The sequence below is a fragment of the Nicotiana attenuata genome, chromosome 2 (genome assembly GCF_001879085.1).
Source record: "Nicotiana attenuata strain UT chromosome 2, NIATTr2, whole genome shotgun sequence".
NCBI classification, from domain to species: domain Eukaryota; kingdom Viridiplantae; phylum Streptophyta; class Magnoliopsida; order Solanales; family Solanaceae; genus Nicotiana; species Nicotiana attenuata.
In genome coordinates, this window is record NC_031990.1 from 66,234,958 (window position 1) to 66,255,136 (window position 20,179).

A 20,179-nucleotide genomic window follows, 5' to 3' on the forward strand; every position below is an offset into this window, starting at 1 on the left:
GGAGAGTACCATAAAAAATATTTCACGAACCAAACAAGAGAAAATAAGTGATAAAACCACTCATTTTGATGAAAAACATTTTTCTTTCATACCAAACACACCCTTAATTTTTATGGCTAGTTTCTGGCAAGAATATGTAGATGAGTAGACAGAGGAGGCTTGAGATTTGGGGTTGTCCGGTCTCAATTCATAAATTTTGATCTTGTACATATTAGTTCATTAGTAAATAAATATACTTTAATTACCAAAAAAAAGTAATATTTCAGAATTTTTATGTAGTTAAAATTCTATCCTCCATTTTTACAAAAGTATAAGGAAAAAAAAAAATACCTCCTAGTTTTATACGTAGCGCCTGCTTTGCATGAAAATTAGTAACTTTATTAAAAGAATATATTTAGTTCCTTAAAAGTCTTTATGTGATAAGAAACTACTACTACTAAGTAACTAATGTAAAGTTAATCAAGTGAAATAATTTAAACTAATGAGCAGTCAGATTCCGTTTCACCTTTTTGGAAGTTAGGTTCTTGAGTATAAGAATCCAACTAATTTTCAAGACTAGCTGTTATCCCACATCGGCCATGTGGAGATTAGAGTCCAGAAAGGAGGCTATAAAATTCGATTGCCAAAGTATGGAAAATTATCTTTGCGCTTGGGGCAATGACGCAGCTAGTGAGGTTCTAACCGAGGCGCGTCTATTGCTGGTTGAAAACTATTTCCAAACCCCCTCTTTGGCCTGGGTTCTGCCCTGGCCATTGAGAATTTTTGAAAGGGCTTCCCTTTGGGGTAAAGCCCTACAATACTCAGTCCAATTATTAGCAAGTCTTAGCCTTCACAATTTCCTCAAATCTTAGACTCGATAATAGCGAAGTCTTAGTAACAAGTCGCACAACCATATGAACAAGTGAATGACATTGAAATTTCCATGTTTTGTTAGGCTTAAATTTTTTTTTTTTGAAATTTGGACGAATAAACGGTTTACAAAACTCAAACCAACCATATTTACAAACCACACAACGTGAAGTTAAGTTCGCTTTGCACACTCCTTGATCAACTATAAGGTGTTTATACGTTTAGAGGTCAGCCTCATTTATCATTTGCAGCTACCAATTATAAGAGGGAAAGGGGCTATGATATCTTAGATTATGCTCTATTGAGATGCTTCCATAATACAGCTTGTACCACAGACTGATCGTTCTTTTTTTCCATTATTTGTACACTCATCTGTGCTTATTGTTGCAGTAAATATTGATATTCTTTGCTAGAATCAGGGACGCAGATACTTTCTAGTGGTGATACTTTATTCATTCTAAAGTGGTTCCCTTTGTTGTGATCGGATAGACGCTCGTAACGAAAATGCAATTCAGTTTTAGACGCCGTAAACGTAAAGGTGCATGTAATAGAAATTGGTACTAGACTAACCATATGATACCAAATTTACCTACGTTCCTTCTAATCAGAGAAGGCATTGTTGACGTCTAAATAGAAAGACAGCATTTCATTAAAGCTTGGTTGACTTAACCATATAAAAGAAAAATTGTACTCTATGAAAATAGTTCCACGAGCCATGCCTGAGAACAGTTGCAAAGAAACATAACTCTAAATAAGCAAATTAGAGAAAACGGTTAGCAACTAGAACTTGGGTGCAATCACAGCCATTCTTTACAAAGTTTCCAAAATCTTCCTCACCATCTTGCACCTTGAACAAATTATGAACGGTGGAAAAAAAAAAGGAAGGAAAGAAAACATGGCAAGCAGAATCTAGATGAGCTCCGGGTTTTCAAAGGTAAACTAAGTTAGATCAACCTTGGTCATCTCAAACTCTGTACATTGTAATGGATCCGGAACCCCGAGCACCAGCATAACTTTGACTATGTCAGTGATGGCCGCCCCTTTTAAAAGACACCAATTGATTTGTCCTTGTGTTTATCCTTCCCATCATCTCCAGCCTGTTTTATAGCATATATAACTAGGTTTAAAAATGAACTTCAACAGAACATTGTTTATCTGGTGCAAATATCATACCTCCTTGGTTAGATGCTGCAGAATATCCAAAATCTCTGAGAAATCAGGTCTTTGAGTTGGGTCTTGCTGCCAGCATTTCTGAAGGAGTTCCACAAGCTTTGGATGAGCATGCTCTGGAATCGTCGGCCGTAGACCCTGATATCATCATTCCAACAAGGAATTGTAGCTCAGCAAGAAAAGATTTCACTAGAAATATAAATGACATTACACGCATATTACCTGTTGCACAACGCCTATTGCTGCTTGTAAGGGTGTTAAGCATGCATATGGAATCTGCCCCATCGTAGACATGACGTAAGTCTCGATGATAAAGAAATACTAGGTGAAACTGAGTAGCAGTAAAACTTACTTCTCCAGTCAGAAGTTCCCACAGCACTATACCAAAGCTGAAAACATCGGCCTTGTGATCATATGGTCTGTGTTCAATTACCTTTCAACAAAAAGAAACCTATTTTAGGGTTGAATCATAAAACAACTTGAAGTAAACTAACTTGCTGACAAATGGTTTATCACAAATTAGGCTTCAGCCGTTACTGAAATACAATGTTGAAGTGGGATTGATATAAAAGAATGGTGAAAAATAAAGAGCAAAGATGCCAAATACTAAACACTTTACTCAGCAAAATCTTAAACCCTCAGCATGACAAATTGTAAAAGGAATTCTTGCGAGTACACTGAAACTGAACTTAAAACTCAGTAAAACATTATTGAAAGTGACTCCTCGTGCTTGAGCCCCCAGCACAGCTTGAAGGGACAATCACACTTCATTAAGTCAATCAATCAACCAACAACTCCAGCTCCAAACTAGTTGAGCTCAGCTATATTAACAATCTACTCTATATGGATCCATTTTATTCCAATATTCAATCACGAACAACTCTAGTTTTAATCATTTTCTAAAACTAGCGATTTTCTAAAACTCATACTTATACTTATCCCTGTACTGATGTACAGATCTCCAACCATACTGAAGATATTCCAGAGGAACATAACACCTAATGTAAGTGCAAGAACAACAACTATGCCAAAATCCTAATTGACCTCTCTCTCATGTATGGATCCTCAGCTTTCATTCCAGTAATTTCTTAGCTTAATCCATATGGATTTCGATAGATGGTAGGTTTTTTCAGACAATTTGTCTTTATGCGAATTTAGGTTTACCTCGTTCCGTTTAACATCTTTAATCATCCTAGTACCATAATTCTGACCGATACATCCAGAGGGTAGGACATGTCCAAACTATCTCATATGTTCACTAATTTTATCCTTTCATAGTAAATCTTGTCTAGTCTTTGTATGATTGCACATCCATCTTGACATCTGCGCATCTGTAGCACTTGTATTGTGGCTTTGAATGGTCCAACATTAGCTCCCATACATCATTATTGGTTGTCACAACCATTCTATACTTGGTAAATATCTTCCTATTGTATAATATACTTCCGGTAGCACTCCTCCTTTTCAGCAACCCTACTTTAATTTTATATGTCACATCTTCATCTATCATGTCAATATCATTCTCATGTAAGACTAAGAATTGTTTGCGTCTAGGCATCACAAATCCATTAATCTCATGTGAACTTCATTCTTCTTGTGGAACAACAAAACCTAAGCATGAGATAAAAGGAATATTTGGTACACCAATCACACATGATGTGAACAAGAAAAGTAATATATCAGTTTCATGACTTCCAACCGAATTCAAGATATTGTAAGAAGTTTTGGGTGATATATGAAATTTACATCTTGCACACCTCAGGAGCCATCCATCTATATGTTCCAGTTTCTGCGGTCATCACCCCTGTTTGAGCCTGCACTCTGGCAACCCCAAAGTCACCAACTTTAACAACCTATACAGGAGAGAGATGGATCTAGAAATCAATGAGAATACACCGGCAAAAAAAAAGAAGGAAAAAAACCTTTGAATGGAAAAGGATCGTTGTCTTAAAGCTGGCACTTAGCATTGGGATGGTTTAAGGAACACACGTCGTTTTATTTCCTTAAAATGAAGAAATGAATAGTATAGACGTTATCAAGAATATTACGGCAGTACGGTAGTTTGTGGAGCGCACTGTTTGCACCTTTTGTAACTATAAAGTAATTTGAGTTATCTATTGATCAAGCTCACACTCTTTTAATAGTACCCATTGAACATCTAATAGGATTATAGTAGTAAGTAAAGTGCATGTGACTTGGCATTTCGATCTCGTTTGCTTATTCTTTATTCTTACGAATTCAGTTTTGTATTCTATTAACAACTCCTTTTCTTTACCTTGGACTAAATTTCTTTGATAAGGATCTTCATCAGTAAGGCATTTGAGGATATGCATGCTTTAGAAGTACCTATGCACTTCAAAAACTTGATGTAACTATCATAAGATAGCATTTTCAATGTCTCATTCAATACTCTTGGATAGCCTAGTTATACAAGAAGGTTATTCCGCATATTCTCTACTACTAGTGAAATTCTAACCTTGATAAGCCCAACATCTTTCCTTTTTCAAAAGCTTCAAACAATGGGATATAGTAATCTGAATACTATACTTAGTAAGTGATGACATGATATCCCGAATTTCAAACAGTAAGACACAGTAAGACTACATGACCAGCTTTCTGACATAGTATAGATACATCTCTGACTTACTCCATGTTCATCCATTAGAAGATTGGCAGTCTTCAGATCCCGGTGAATTATCTTATTCTGGTGCAGATAATTCATTCCCTTAGAAACATCAGCCGCAGCCTTGAGGAGAGTAGGAAGCTTAAAGGCACCTTTTTGCTTGTGCAAAAAATTGTAAATACTTCCTCTGGACATGAACTCTGATCAAGAGTAATCAAAATGCAGCTTTCAATTGATATGATGGAGAAGGATAGATACCCATAGGTTCTAGAAGTAATTTGAGATAGAATGCAAGTATCAGTAGCTAAAAGACATGGTTCAAAATTTTGGCAAATTTAAAAGAAATCAACAGAGACCCAGCATTTCTCTGATACCAAATATCACAACACTTCAAGCTTAAAAGACAGAGATCTCAAAACTATACCAGTTACAATGCATAGGTTTGGAGATCGCGTGCATGCCCCTATAAATTGAACGACATTTTTGTGCCGAATTTTCCTACAACAGGAAATAACAGAAAATCTCAACAAGGAAATTTAAACTGAGACACTGAAAATTTAAATCCACAAGCAGAATTCCCCATACATATTTTGGATTTGTTATTATTTCTCAGGCCAAAGTGCAGTTTAATCATGTCCAGGACAAATTGACTGCCATATTTTTTTTTGCATAAGATAAATTCCATTAATAGAGTACCAAGGAAGTATGACAAATTGACTGCCATGTGTAAGAAAAGATTGGCACGGTGACTTAATCTAGAAAGATGATTCGTCAATTGCAAGAGAATCTTTTATTTTAACCAGACGATATTCAGATGAGATCATGTTTCAGAAAATGATCAAGCTTTTGATAAGGTAAGGAAATTCTTTATAAGGCAAGAAGCTGATCGGGTTTCATGCTAACTTAATCCTTCACTATGTGTGTGACGTCTGTTACCATGAACAGCCAAATGCCAATTACAGAAAGAGTAATGAAATACTTAGTTTCCATGTTAATGCATGTAAAGAGATCACCAATTCAAGTACTAAAGTGAAAAAGTAACCCCCAAGATCCCAAATTGAATGTCCTGTTTAACTTTCTAGAGTCGCTTAGATCATTTTTTGAGATATACTATATTGATGTATTTTTTATGAAAATTTCAAAAGCAAAATCTTATTTTCCAAGAACTACTCAGTCATCTTTCAATTCTACTCGGGGTATTGGTTATACTGACACTTGATAAACTAAACAGGACATTTAATTTCGTATCAAGGAGTGAAAAATAGCACATTCTCTTCTGGTATGAAATAGCTTTTTCTGTAGAGTAAGCCACTATCTCTAGAAGTGTTGAAACAATCTGGTCTTGATTAGTCTGTAACTCATGGACAGACTCATCTTTCACATAAATGAACAGAAGTGAGGTTGTAAATCCTAAAATAACTGCTCATTCCAGAATGACCATGAACATATGACTGACACACCTCATAATGAAGACCTCTTGTGAGAACTCTTTTAACATATCCATATTCAACTGCTCTGGCTTCAGAACTTTTATAGCCACTTCCTGGCTACAATAGGTGCCTTTATACCTGAAAGAGACAGTATAAATTTTCTGATACACAAACTTAACTAGAAAGCAAGAAATAGATAATTGAATCATACAGAACTCCAAATGACCCAGATGCAACTCTGTTTTCAAACTTCAACAAACGGATATCAATTTCCCAGTCATCAGTTCCATCAGTAGGTATTTTCACACAGTTAGAAACTGATTCAGATACTGTTTGACCTTGCTCGTTCAAAGAAGCCACAGAATGTTGTGGTTGCTCCTGAAAAAACAAAACCTGGAAATTACAGGTTTGCCACCACAGAACGTCCAAATATAAAACCCCAATCTATAAGTATCCAACTAAAGAGAAAACGTGCGGTGAAGAAAGTAATAGAGAACTCCGGTTGTGGACTCTAAGCAGGCATAATCTGGTGCAGACATGTAAAATGACCAAACTAAGAACCTCCTTTATGCCCCTTTCTATTTTTTCAATTATTCAGACTACCAAAGAACTTCTACAACAGCCATACAATAATTATCACCATTGTTGGCACACATGCCAAAATAAAGGACAATGTAGATCATGTAGTTCATTACCTTTTCTTTTTTGATGAAATGGTAGTCATTCACCTTTTAATTATAGGAAATTGTTATGATGTCATAAACAAGAAAGGGTTGGAAGAAATATCAAGAACACCACACAGAACACCGTCGATCGAATACTGTAAGCGTGTCTAGATGCAGGCACCTAACATATTTTTGCATTTATAAAGATTTTAAGTTTATTTCCTTTTATCATTTTCATACCCAAACCACATGCATATTGCACATAATTACCTGCAGAAAATTCTATAGGCAACCCTAGATGGGCAATCAAAAGGTCAGAGGAACCTACCATAGTTAAAGTGCGTAAAAATAATTTTTCGTCTCAGATTCTCATTTCAAGTAAGTCCTTCCAGAAGTTTTGAAAAAGAAAGTTCCAGGAATGGTTGATTAGTGACTGGATAAGCGCTCATATTATCCTCCATGCGGTTATAGGTCATTTTGTAGCCTTGTTTTAACACAAGTATCCTACCAAGTACCAACCTATGATTTTGCTATGCATTGTTGCTCTATCATAGATGCAAGCTTTCAAGTAACAACTAAGCCAAGCCTTGCAAATTTTGTCAAGGATTATATTTTCTTTTACAGAAGTGCGTTCGAGATATATTATTTGGTACGATGTATAAGAAAAATAATCTCCATGTGACTAATAATCCTTCTATTTCCTCCTATCAATAAATACATCACGCACAAGTTTAGTTGACAATAATTCTTCGCTCAACCCTGGAGGCCGGTACTGGAAAACTGAAATTGATTTAATAGCCTGTTTGGCCAAGCTTCTTTTTAGCCAAAAGTGCTTTTTTTTGGCCAAAAACACTTTTGGCCAAAAATTGAGGTGTTTGGCCAGGCTTTTGGAAGGAAAAAAAGTGCTTTTGAGGAAAAGCAGAAGCAGTTTTGGAGAAGCAGAAAAAAGTAGTTTCTCTCCAAAAGCACTTTTTTGAGAAGCACTTTTGAGAAAAATACACTTAGAAGCAGTTTTTTAAAGCTTGGCCAAACACTAATTGCTGCTCAGAAGTTCTTTTCAAACTAATTAGCCAAACACAAACTGCTTCTCACCAAAAGTACTTTTGAGAAGTGCTCAAAAGCACTTCTGAAAAAAGCACTTCTCAAAATAAGCTGATTTTTGCAGCTTGGCCAAACGGGCTATAACAACAGTTAGAAGCAAAGTAACTGTAGGATTACTCTACTGGAGATCACGCTATATCCTTATCAAAAGAAAATCACGCTATAACTTTGTCCTCAATCAAAGGCAACCTTCCTAAGCAAAGACTTTACTAAAGTAAGAATGAAAGAAAGCAGCAGAGAAGCACAGGCAAAGACCTTATGTTCAAGACATACATTTCTTCTTTTTAACCTCCAATGGCTTCCGACAGCTTCTGATATCATGAATCAAATGGACAAAGATGAACTCTTCCTGGTGGACATACCAAATTCAAACTAATGCAATCATGAGCAGTCCATTCATGAGTACAGAGATTTTGAATCCACTTGTTTCAGGATGAGTGGCTGAAATGAGGATGCTGAGATGGATGTGCGGGCATACCAAGTTAGATAGAATTAGAAATGAAGTTATTCGGGACAAGGTAGGCGTGGCCCCTGTGGAAGACAAGATGCGGGAGGCGAAACTTAGATGGTGCGGACATGTGAAGAGGAGAGGCACAGATGCACCGATGAGGAGGTGTGAGAGGTTGGCCGTGGAGGGCCTAAGGAGAGGTAGAGGCAGGCCGAATAAGTATTGGGGAGAGGTGATCAGGCAAGATATAGTATTGCTCCAGCTTACTGAGGACATGACCATGGATAGGAAGGTGTGGAGGTTGAGAATAATGGCAACGGGTTAGGATAGGTAGCCGAGCGTTGTCCTTGTCTATAACAGTAGCTTTAGTACACGAGTTAGTGTTATTTGTGTATTTTCGTATTCCTTGACTTCTGTGATTACTTGTTGTTGCTTTCATTTCGGCTTTCTGATTGCAGTACTTAGTTTTAGTTTTGTATTTTTGCTTCGGTTTACTAATTGGCGTGCTTGTTGTTGCCCTTTCTTTTACCTTTCCTAAGCCAAGGGTCTACCGGAAACAACCTCTCTTACTTCTTGAAGGTAGGGGTAAGGTCTGCGTACACGCTACCCTCCCCTGACCCTACTTGTGGGATATCCCACAGAGTTTGTTGTTGTTTCAGGATATCTCTAGAGGATGCACTGAATTTCTAAAAATAAGAAACAGCAGGATGCCAACACGCAACACCTTGATATTGCCAATGAAAAGGCAATCACATGAAACACATAATATAAAGAGTAGAATATTTCAAATGCCATTCATTCTCATTTCAAGTGACAAGAACATCTACCTTGCTCCTCATTATTCCCTTTTGCAGCTCACCCTTCAGCAACCCTGTTTCCTAGAATTTCACACTAAAGAAATAAGTAGGAAGTATATACTACCCACTAAAAAAGAAGGCAGAAACATGCTTTATAAAATTCGTTATTATAGGAAGAGAACAAGGACATAATATGCCCCCACACTTGAGAATATATTGCATCTCAAAAACGAAGCCAACATCTTGTTGACTTGTGTGCTCAACAATTAAGTGAAACCATTTAAAGTGAAATTTATGAGACAAAAATGAGAAAGATACAACACAGTAACTCATGGAAAAGAATTGCAAACTAATCTTAACTAACAAACAAATCAAACACTGAACCGACGGGCAACCAACAATCCAGGGGGCAATGGTCCAAATGTAAGTGTCCTTGTAGGGGAAAAAAGGGAAAAATTCAATCTCTTACTTACAGCCTGCAACCATATGACATTCTTTTCCAATATATTTCAGTGTGTAACAACAATTACGCCGGTCAAATAGGTATAAATTGAAGAATGAAACACAGACCTTTCAAAAGAATAGCAACGCTATAGAAAGAAACGTTAACACTGTACCTGATATGGCCATCCATCAACCACAAAGACATCCAAGGAGAAACCATCAGCCGTGGAAAAAACGTGAGCTTCTTCAATGTTCAGACCGATCTCAGAAACTATACAAGTCAACTGACAAACCAGGATGAACATCAATTTTCAGAGGAAACAAGATGAGATCAAAACTAACATGCCAACATTCCCAAAAACTGAAAGATATCTGGAAGCTTCTGCAGATAAACCAATTATAACTCACAAGAAAATCACTTTAATGTGGACTAGTTAATCAATGAAAAAACCATAAAAATGCCTGAGACAGATAAACAAGTAAAATAAAAAGGATGTTGGTCCATATAAATCATCTCAAAATTTTAATAGATATCCTTCGATTTTTGAAGGATTCCCGGCCTTGCACGTAACAGACATCTTACAGCAACCATTTAGGAAGGTTAAGAAGTTATCACAGCACCGCTTGCTTTCCTTCTGGGTTGAACATAGGTTTGTGGTAGTGCAAGGATTAAGGTACTTCCTGGTGCCTTAAGTTTAAAGATCAGTTTTTTCTGCAAAGAGAATCCACTTTACAGTGGCCCTCTGGAGTCTAATGCAGCTTCTTGAGGTTTTTGTTAGTTTTTATCTATTTTTTGTGTTTGAGGCAGTTTTTATTGTTCGATTTCTGACAGGACTTTCCTAGTGCTTCTGGTTAAATCATTTTTTCATCCTTCCCATAAAATTTAACAGGCAAAGTTGTTAATATTTGACAGAGATCAAAAGTGCTCACTTTTAGCAAACTTAGAGGACCAAAATCGCTCAAGAGCATATTTAAGAGATAATTTTGAACCTAAACCAAACATAAGGGATGTCATTTTTACCACAAAGTTTACCAGTATACGTATGTCAAGATTGTAATAACAAATTAAATTGTCTCAATATATGTGCAAACAGTAGATTTCTGAGAGGCCTAGCTCATTTTCAGAAAATTTTATGGTAACACCTACATAAAATATTCAATGACAGTTGTACTGAAACTCCTTGCAGTTATAATGTTTACACACAAGTACCATGTAAGGACCAAAGAAGATTTCCAAAAGGGAGAGCTACCTGAGCGAGCAACTTTGGCTTGTCAATTGTTGAAAAGGTAATCTCGTGCATGGGCCTACATAAATTCAATGGCACATAAAATACTGCTTGAATACAGTTAAAAAAGGAATCGTCATTAAGAAAATTTGTGAAAAGAATCAAAAGTATAAAAGAAGTGACCTTAATGGTTATCTTTCAAATGAAAATTTCACTTGCAATAGGATCAAGAGGCATGAAGATTGAGCAATTTACTTGCTTACCCACTCATATATAGTCAAGTCATAAGTCTACCTGACATTGCTAACTCTAGAAGCCCCCCTTTCCTCTCCTCTCTCTTCAATAAGCGCAATGAAAGGTGATTCTTTCTCACTGCAATCCATATCTATCACTTAACAACACCACCAGAAATTTGTAATCGTGACCATCTACCATCCTCCTCATCTTCTCCCCTCTCTATCTTTTCTCACATGATCATGACGATATAAGCAAAAATTTATCTCATCCTTCAACCACCATGTCCATCATCTATAATAGCTTCCAAACACCCCTACCACTACCATGCAATTATTCTTATGTTTAGTACTTACATTTGACACAAGTAAGTTTCACTTGTTCTGTAATGCAGAGTTGCAAAGTCAATCGGCTTGAAGTTATACTATTAGGGATTCATAGACTAGTAAAGAGCGCTATGCTGAGGGTAAACACTTAGGGGTCGTTTGGTAAGGTGTATAAGAATAATGCTGAATATGGTGTATTAGTAATGCTTGCATTAGTTATGCTGGCATTAGTTATGCTGACATATTTCTTATCCATTGTTTGGTTTGATGTATTAAAGCATTGCACAATTTCTTAAAGAATTGTTTATTTACAAAAATACCCTCATAACTAGTCCACTTTATTTTTTTTAAAAGAAACATATGTTGAGGAATATTTTTATATGAACCAGGTTTTAACAAAATTATTTGATTTGTCTACCTATATTGTAGTATAGAACTTAATATTTATTTATAAAAAAAAAAAAATATGCTAAGTGTTTATTTATTTACTAGGTATATAATTTTATTTCTCACTTTCTTGGATTATTTCTTACTTGCATTAATATAATAGCATATTTTAATCAAGCAAATTTTGAAGGACATTTGTCTTTAACTAAGCTAATGCATGAATTAAAACCCATTGCATTGTTAATAACATGGTTTCTTATGCATTAGTTATGCATAGGATAATACCAAATAAGGTGTATAACTAATGCTTGCATAACTAATACATAGGTTCAAAAAGTGTACCAAACAAGGTATTATGAATACACAAAGCTACTGCATACATTATTTTCTCTAATGCATCCTACCAAACGACCCCTTAAAGTAGAAAGAAGACTCCACTATTTTGCATATACTTAAAGATCAAATAGATGCAGATGCTGCTGTTATACATCACACACAGATTCTTACTCACTCCCTTCCGGACCTATTACATTAATATATCAATACAATTTGACATGCAGGAGATCAAGTAATGGGTTGCTTGATAATAAGGGTTGAAATTTACATATTAGGGTTGTGATTCATTTAATTTTTAAATGACAATGCTTTTTAAGTATTCAGCTAGCCTGAACGTCATGCCCAGTCTTCCTTTCTAAAATAGGTAAAAACCTGAGAAGTCAAGCTCAAGCTCAAATATCACAAGATTTTGGCTTTGCTCATCTTCGTGGACTAAGATGAATTGAGTTAACCAGAAGGGCTGCACTTCTTGCAGTTTGAAAAGGAAACGGAACGTCCGTAAGGGTTCCCCAGGGAACACTAATTCTATATTCAATCAACAATCATCCTAAAATACAATCAATAGCAACAATCATTGAATTTATTCATCCAAATTTTACCCAATTGCTTGACAATTCATTAGATATTTTCGTCCAAATATGATTGCATGAGATGTATAACTTTACTTATTTCCAATTTTGTTGTTCTTCAAAAAAAATTATTTGATAAATATTCTTCATAAAATATCTGTAACTTCTAGAAAATAAATACTCCTACTCTTTTGTTTAAGGTTTCTTAAAACAAACTTATCATATAATCCAAAAGTAGCATACTCATAGGCCATAGTTAGCTGCATTTTGTGTGAAAGCGCAAAGAACATTCTCATTCCTCTTCCGGAAAGGGCTAACCGCGCATATATGTGAGATATTGACAGTCACGAAAGCATGCGAGAAATAAAACAGCAAACTAGAAATTATCACCAACCTTACAATAATTTAAAATCTTAAGAAGCCAAACTAGCATCACAAGTCGTACGATATACCGACTCAAATGTTAAGGAAAACTTTACCTGGTTGTCCGTGAAGTTGAATTGACATCATTTTCTCCATCATTTACATGAGCATTATTATCATGATTTTCAAAGGCCTGTAGACTTGGTGATGAACCAAATGTTGGAGGAGGATGGATGCTGGAAGGTGGATGCAGGGAGGAAAAAAGATGGCAGACAAATCAATTGAAAACTCAAGGATGGAAGGACAGAAAAATCACAAGCCTGAAACTAATATAAAAGATCAATACAAAGAAAAACGACCTTAATGCTTAACTAAAGTATACCTTGCGCATTCGTCTTTAACTGTAGAATCTACATCAACAGAGTTGATTGAGATTCCATTGTAAGTAGGATGCACCTGTATTATGAGACTTAAGGTGAGATTTTGCATATGATAAGAATCTGCCAATTAATACTCAACTTACACTAGGCATCTCATCCTAACAAGGCAATTATGCTTGTGATTAGAGTCTGCTAGGATATTTGTTTAATCAATCCCTTCTTTTTTTTCCCTGCCTCTACTGGAGGATAACATGTCCAGAGATCTTTCCTTTATCTCATCTCCGGTATCGTAGATCAATCATAGATCTAGGGAGACGTGCCCTTCCCAACCTTTGGGGCAGTACGCCTAGTCGAGGAGTCTTATTGTAATTTGTTGCACATTCTTTAGTTAAGAGCTAGTGAACACAATGCCTTCTGCTTATTCTCTAGCCTATTGTTCTTATGCTACATAGAGCCTCTTCCCATTGGAAGCCTAAAAACCACAAACTCTTATGTTCCAGCTTCAACTCCTTGGGCATTAAGAATGCCTCTTAGAACCATATAAGACACTCCACAAGAGGGGGACCAAACACCACTGTCATAATTACAAGAAAAAGGAGGGAAAAAAGAAGAAAAGAGTCTCCCCACAAGAGCTGTAATTTTACTTTTCAGATAACAGGGTATATTGATAAATTAACTCAATGAACACCATCGCATTGACTATCTTAACCACATCAGCCTATTGAAACTTAGAGCCACCAAAGAAAATCTCGCTTGACCTTTAAGAAAGTAGTCCAGCGGAGTCCTTAACAAATCATAATGTTTCAACTTATTTTTTACAGACTTTTACACCCCAAGAAAGATACCACTGTACCTTGTTGGTTGGACTTTTCAAGAGTTGGGATTTCGTGTTTGTATTCTATTGTTACTTTAAATACAATGGAAATAGTTATTATTACTTAAAATTTATAAACTTGTACCGTTAAATCCATGGTTATGTAACAACGAAAAGACCCTTTTACATAACTACCAATTTGATGTGCTGAGGTTGTTACCTTATTTTTCTTTTTCATTTTTCCCTTATTGTTTTTTGGTTAAACCAACAAATATCCGTAGCCCACTGGCCTCGTTTAATATTCACGCTGGCTAGGCTCACTACCGGGGGTAAAGCGCTCCCTACCAAGAAGTTATCCCTTCTTAGGGCTCGGACCCGAGACCTTTAATTAGGATGGAGGCATCCCAACCATCCCCACACCTACTATTATTTAATAATCACATTTTACCTTTTCCTAATTTTTCTTTTCCCACACCACCCATTAACCTTTTTTTTGGCTTCATCATGTTTTAAGACCCTCATCTTCGTAAGTGCTCCTCCTCCTCTGCACTTTAAATGTCATTCTTGCCCCTTTCTTGTTATCTTGTTATCTTTTTTGAGAAGGGGAGCCTTGGCGTAACTGGTAAAGTTGCTGCCATGTGACCAGGAGGTCACGAGTTCGAGCCGTGGAAACAGCCTCTTGCAGAAATGTAGGGTAAGGCTGCGTACGATAGACCCTTGTGATCCGACCCTTCCCCGAACCCCGCGCATAGCGTAGGGCTGCTTATCGGGCGGATTGGACGGTTATTTACTCTTAACGGTTTGGTTTATCGGTTATCCGCTTTTAAATGTATTAATCCGCTAGCCACCCGATAAGATATCAGGCGGATTGGTATCGGTTTAGCTCTTATCGGGCGGTTATCAGGCGGTTTATCGGCCTAATTCAATCTAAGAATGATGTAGTGTGTCATCTGTTGTAGAGTGAAAAAAGCAGAACACATTGCATAGAGAGTGGAAACCATGATAAGGTTATTGTAAGACGTTGGACAAGGACAAAGATAGGTACAGTTATATCCTTTAAGGAGGTCTGATGGTGTATGACTTCTTATGAAGTACTAATTACTAAAAGTTTCCTTCTATTTAGTGGAATAGGTGTGTTACAGAGAATGTTTGAATAGTTCAAGCAAGGTGACACGACTGCTCTAAGGTTAAAGTGTACATCTGTCAACTGTCATGAGAGGCGCTAAGCTTAGTATCACATGAGCTTATGAGAAGATGAGCTGAGTGTCAAAGATATGACAGGATGACCGAGTGAGAATAAGTTACCGTAAAGCTCTAAGACTATGTCTTTTTGGCTTTAATCCAAGTGGGGAACTCTATCATTGATAACTAGATCGCATGAGCATCTGTTGTTAAGGTCCCTAGACTAGGATTAGAGATAGAGTAATGGAAGTGGAAGGGTTTTTGATATTTAATATATACATGGATAAAAATATATTTTATATATATATATATATATATATATATATATATATATATATATATATATATATATATTCTTAACGACCCGTTAATAAAATTGAATAATCCGCCCCCAAACCGATAAGCCATTAATAAAAAAATTTCAATCTGTTCCCCCTCTGTTAAACCGTTAACCCGATACCAATAAGCCATTAAGCTTCGATTTCGGTTCGGTTTTCGGTTTCGGTCCGATTTTGAACACCCCTAGCATAGCAGGAGCTTAATGCACCGGATTGCCCTTTGTTATCTTTTTTGAATCATGTGTCGTAATTTACAGGGATAAGTTGCACAGATTTTGCGAACAACTCATGCACCAAATAACATAAGGAAAAAGATAATACAGGAAAGTATACCTGCACAAGGCGAACATCAAAAGCAGGTCTATTCGCAGGATCCTCCGCTAGTTGCAGTAATCTCTTATGCGTGAGCACATCTTCTGCTCTTTCCACATTCACATCCGATGCATATCTGCATGCAACCATATTCATCCCCATACACCACTACAAGTAGACAATCTCATTTGATCACAAAAACTAGTATATTTTTAGACGAAACATAATTCGTTGATTCCCAAATCAACCATACTAATTCAACAAACAGAAAATTGATCAATCATCAAGCTCATTTCTATGGTTAATTTCACAGAAAATAAACGATTTTGCAGTCTAATTGCAGGAAAATCATCAAACTAATTTTTCTAAAAAAATATCACTCAACACACAAAATATCCTAAAATAACAATTTGGTCAAAAACAAGCCAACGTTGGGCCGAAACTCGTCCAAAAATACCTTAATTTTCACTAATTTTGGTTAAAAAGTTTAGTTCTATGATTTTCCTACAGTTAGAAAATAAGTTCAAGACCTTAAGTGTAATTAACCGCTCATCTCCACTAGTTAGGGCAATTAGGTAAAAAGAAAAAACTTACCAGCATCGAGTGTTTACACCAGACCATTAGATACATGACATGTGTTTCTGCATACACTTCTTTCATTAAACCATGGTAATTATTCTATATTTTCACCTCATTAAATCACAGTAGTAAATTAATATAGTTTGGTAAACTCCGGGCGTGCCTAAGTTTTTGCCGGCCAGTTATAAGTATCTTCTATACCATTACACTTTATCCGAGCTCATTTCATTCCACAACTAAATAATTTGTCCTTTAAACAAAATTTAAAAAATTCCTAAAACGAAAAGTTACTAAAATTCGACAAAAAGAACCTAACGAAAAGTACACGTTAGGGGGTTAAGAAATTAACCGAGCGGGAAGGCGATTAAAGTGAAGCCAAAGCTGGTCTTCAAAGCCAGGGAGGTTAACTTCATCGAGATTCAAATCCTGTAATCGAGTCAACACTTCGTTAAACGCTTGAAGCTTCTGCCTCTGAAGCCGGCTCTGTTTCGGCGATGACGGCTCCATAGCTCGGCTTCCGCAACTTTCGTTATCGTCCATCGCCATTTTAAAAAGTAAAAACCAAAGTTTTATGCTACCTTATTCAGGCAACAGGAACGTAAAATTTCAGTGCAGTAGAAGAAAGAAGTTGCTCCTTGATTAACCGAATACAATTGATTTGATTGGAAAGTACTAGAAAAGGGTGATTGGAGAAAGATAGAGAGATGCAGAAAGTGCGAGAAAGAGAGGGGAGGGAAGATTCCGTTTATATTTGGTGGGGTTTTATGTAGTAGCCTAAATTATTTGAGAAATATGTAATTATTATTATTATTATCTATATCTATATTATATTAAAAGAAGAGTAGTGAAGCATGTGTTTAAGCCAGGTGGCAAGCTAAAAAGAAGCCATTTGGCAATTTTAAGATAACATTAAAAATTTAAATTATAAATGGAAACATAATTAATGTAAGTAGTTTAATAAATCTTATACTCAATCTAAATAAATCTTAGACAAGCCATTTGGCACTATTAGAGANATATATATATATATATATATATATATATAGGAGGGAATGAAAAAGGTGACTTGGCACCTCTCTTGGACAAGGATTGCCATTTATCTTTTTTTTCCTTTTCTAGAGCATTGTTCTAATTATAAATTATAAAATGACAAAAAATCTACATATTTCATTTATTTTCCACTTCCCGCAGTAAAATGTTTTAAAAGAATTAATTACTTATTAGTTATTGTGCTTTGAATTGCTGATCGTGTCTTCCTTGTCAAATATCAAATCCATATAATGAACATTAATTATAGGCATGCACTTAATTATCACCTTTCACATTCCCAGGTCGTATCTTGTGTAGTAAACACTAATCAAAGTCGTCACCAACGGTTTTTTTATCCCTATAAATTCACACCCCTAACCTCAATCATTCAATCTTCTGAATTTTTCTTCACTTATATATTTGTACATAGACGATGTTAGGCTCATCACCAGTGTCATTGTTCTTCTGCCAAGTTAGTGCTGGCTCAAGTCGAGATTCTCAAAACAATCTTGATTGATATCGTGTTGTCGACTCAGGAACTTTACAGAGAAAGGCAGTGCTGGCTCAATTTATTTCCTCTTTTCTTAATCAAGTTCACATATAGTAAACAAAACAACTTTGTTTGCCCCAGAAGAAACAGAAAAGTCACAGAAAATGAAGGTAATTTGGAGTGGTATGGGTGGAGATTTTCTTGGTATCCTTTAATTAGCTCCTTCCATCAATTTACAGTACTTACTTTGTTCGTGTTGCTTCCAACTTTCCTTTTTCAATTTTTTTTTATTATACACTAACCATTAGATTGTTTATTCAACAAAAATAAATTAAAAGAAAAGAGGATGTGACACTTTGTTATATTTTACATAAATTACTTTTTCTTCTTATGTTTTTTGTCATATAAGCTAATAAGTCGTTTTATTTTTCATAATTATGCAAATAGTACTTTGAGTAGGTGTTCCATCTATATTATATTAAAAGGAGAGTAGTATGCATTGTGGTAAAGCTAAGTGGCAAGCTAAAATGAAGCCACTTGACAATTTTGGGACAACATTAATAATTAGAAATTATATATAGAAACATAATTAATGAAAGTAGTTTCATAAATATTATACATAATCTAAATAGATCTTAGACAAGCCAGTTGACACTATTAGAGAATCTATTTGTTAGATTCTATTTCTACTATTTTTTTTAAAAAAAATTATTAATTGACATTCTTTTAATAATGTCCAATACAATTTTCCAGATAAGTAATCATGGTAAGATATCAAAGATAAATCTAGGGATGAGACGCGCTAAAAAGGGAGGAAAAAGGGAGAACTTAAATTTAGTATTAGAATAATCATGAGTTTTGGAGCTTTGTGAATATAAACAATATCTTGATTTATAGTCTTAGTACCGTAGACACAATCATTTTTTTTAACTTTTTAAATTTAATATTGAAATTAAAAATATATAATACAACGTGTTACTTAAAATATTTGCAGTTCAAATATTACCATATAAGGAATAAAATTATATGACAAAGAATATGCATAATTTCCTTCAAAGTGAGGAAATCAAGGATGCACGACGGGGGTGATCAAGAAATATAGTTGGGAAGTGAATAATCATGCAATAATCACGAGGCATATTTGGAAAAGAATAATGTGACCAAGAGTCATTCCAAAATAAAAAACAATCAATATTTGAATTTATTCAAAAGTTTTCTGCCAAAGGAAAGGTCATTAATGATTGAAGACACCCTTAATGATAGACTCTAGACCCTAATAAAAAGTCCGCTACTATATAAATACTACCAAGAATACTACAATATTTTTGGAATATAACCCTATAATACATTATAACTTCAACCTTTAAAGTATACATCATATAGAAGAAAAAAACTAGGTTGAAGCCATTGCTTCCTTCAAAGAAATGTATACGAAAACTGACATCATCAATGATATATCCGATACAAAGATGCTATGGAATTTAAAGGTTCGTGTCGTGTGATTATGGAATATGGATGGTTCCAGATCGCGAAAAGACAGATAATCCATTTTAATTGGAGATATTACTGCAGATGAGAATGTATTTATATCATGCTGCTCGATTCATTTTTTGGAGTTTATGCAGTGAGAAGCATGTTATGTACTTACAACATAAATGCATATTCTGCTTCATGATAATTTTTCGATAATCAGGTTGTGGAAATCAAGTGGCAAAGCAACTCAAGATACTAACAATGTTATACCCAGACAAAACTGGAGGAGACTGATTCACGGCCTTTGCTGTTTAATTTAATGAGGTAGTCAATCTGTATTTACTATCATATAAAGTATTGGATAGTATTATTCTTTTCAAGTAGTATTTAGGTGCAGAGAAAATTAGTTCAAGTAGGAAAAGTAAATATAATTGTGAAAGATGAAAGTCAGACAATAAATTATTATGAGAGGGAGTACATATACCACATTTAATTTTAGAATGATTTTAGTAGAAAATAACATCTAAATGAGATTTTTGTATAGGTTGAGAAAATTATGAAAGTATTCAAGAAAATCACAGAGGTAGTTGTACATAAGAGTTACTGTACAAGAA

General features: G+C 35.3%; 1 protein-coding gene across 4 annotated transcripts; it reads right to left on the reverse strand.

The window, feature by feature from the left end:
- LOC109211797 (serine/threonine-protein kinase STY17-like) lies at positions 1,592 to 17,311 on the reverse strand. 4 transcript variants are annotated; one of them, XM_019375378.1, is made up of 16 exons: positions 16,923 to 17,311; positions 16,016 to 16,130; positions 13,351 to 13,424; positions 13,085 to 13,204; positions 10,778 to 10,832; positions 9,701 to 9,811; positions 9,114 to 9,164; positions 6,284 to 6,450; positions 6,103 to 6,210; positions 5,067 to 5,140; positions 4,667 to 4,842; positions 3,777 to 3,872; positions 2,372 to 2,452; positions 2,242 to 2,295; positions 2,023 to 2,157; positions 1,592 to 1,946 (listed from the first exon to the last, which is right to left on the reverse strand). In XM_019375378.1, the coding sequence occupies exons 1-16, from the start codon at positions 17,117 to 17,119 to the stop codon at positions 1,893 to 1,895; spliced, it is 1,668 nt and encodes a 555-aa protein (XP_019230923.1). In that variant the 5' UTR covers positions 17,120 to 17,311; the 3' UTR covers positions 1,592 to 1,892. The 4 variants fall into 4 exon arrangements, with proteins under 4 accessions (XP_019230923.1, XP_019230935.1, XP_019230930.1 ...); XM_019375390.1 differs by having other exon boundaries at positions 16,016 to 16,162; positions 16,923 to 17,011; XM_019375385.1 differs by lacking the exon at positions 3,777 to 3,872.

Bases quoted from the DNA above. Each gene is read 5' to 3' on its own strand.
- LOC109211797 (XM_019375378.1), bottom strand. From the start codon at position 17,119: ATGGCGATGGACGATAACGAAAGTTGCGGAAGCCGAGCTATGGAGCCG. The intron at 4,843-5,066 runs GTATAGTTTTGA...ACTCTTGATCAG, and splicing joins AAACCTATGCATTGTAACTG to AGTTCATGTCCAGAGGAAGT. The intron at 1,947-2,022 runs GTATGATATTTG...GCTATAAAACAG, and splicing joins TGCAGCATCTAACCAAGGAG to GCTGGAGATGATGGGAAGGA.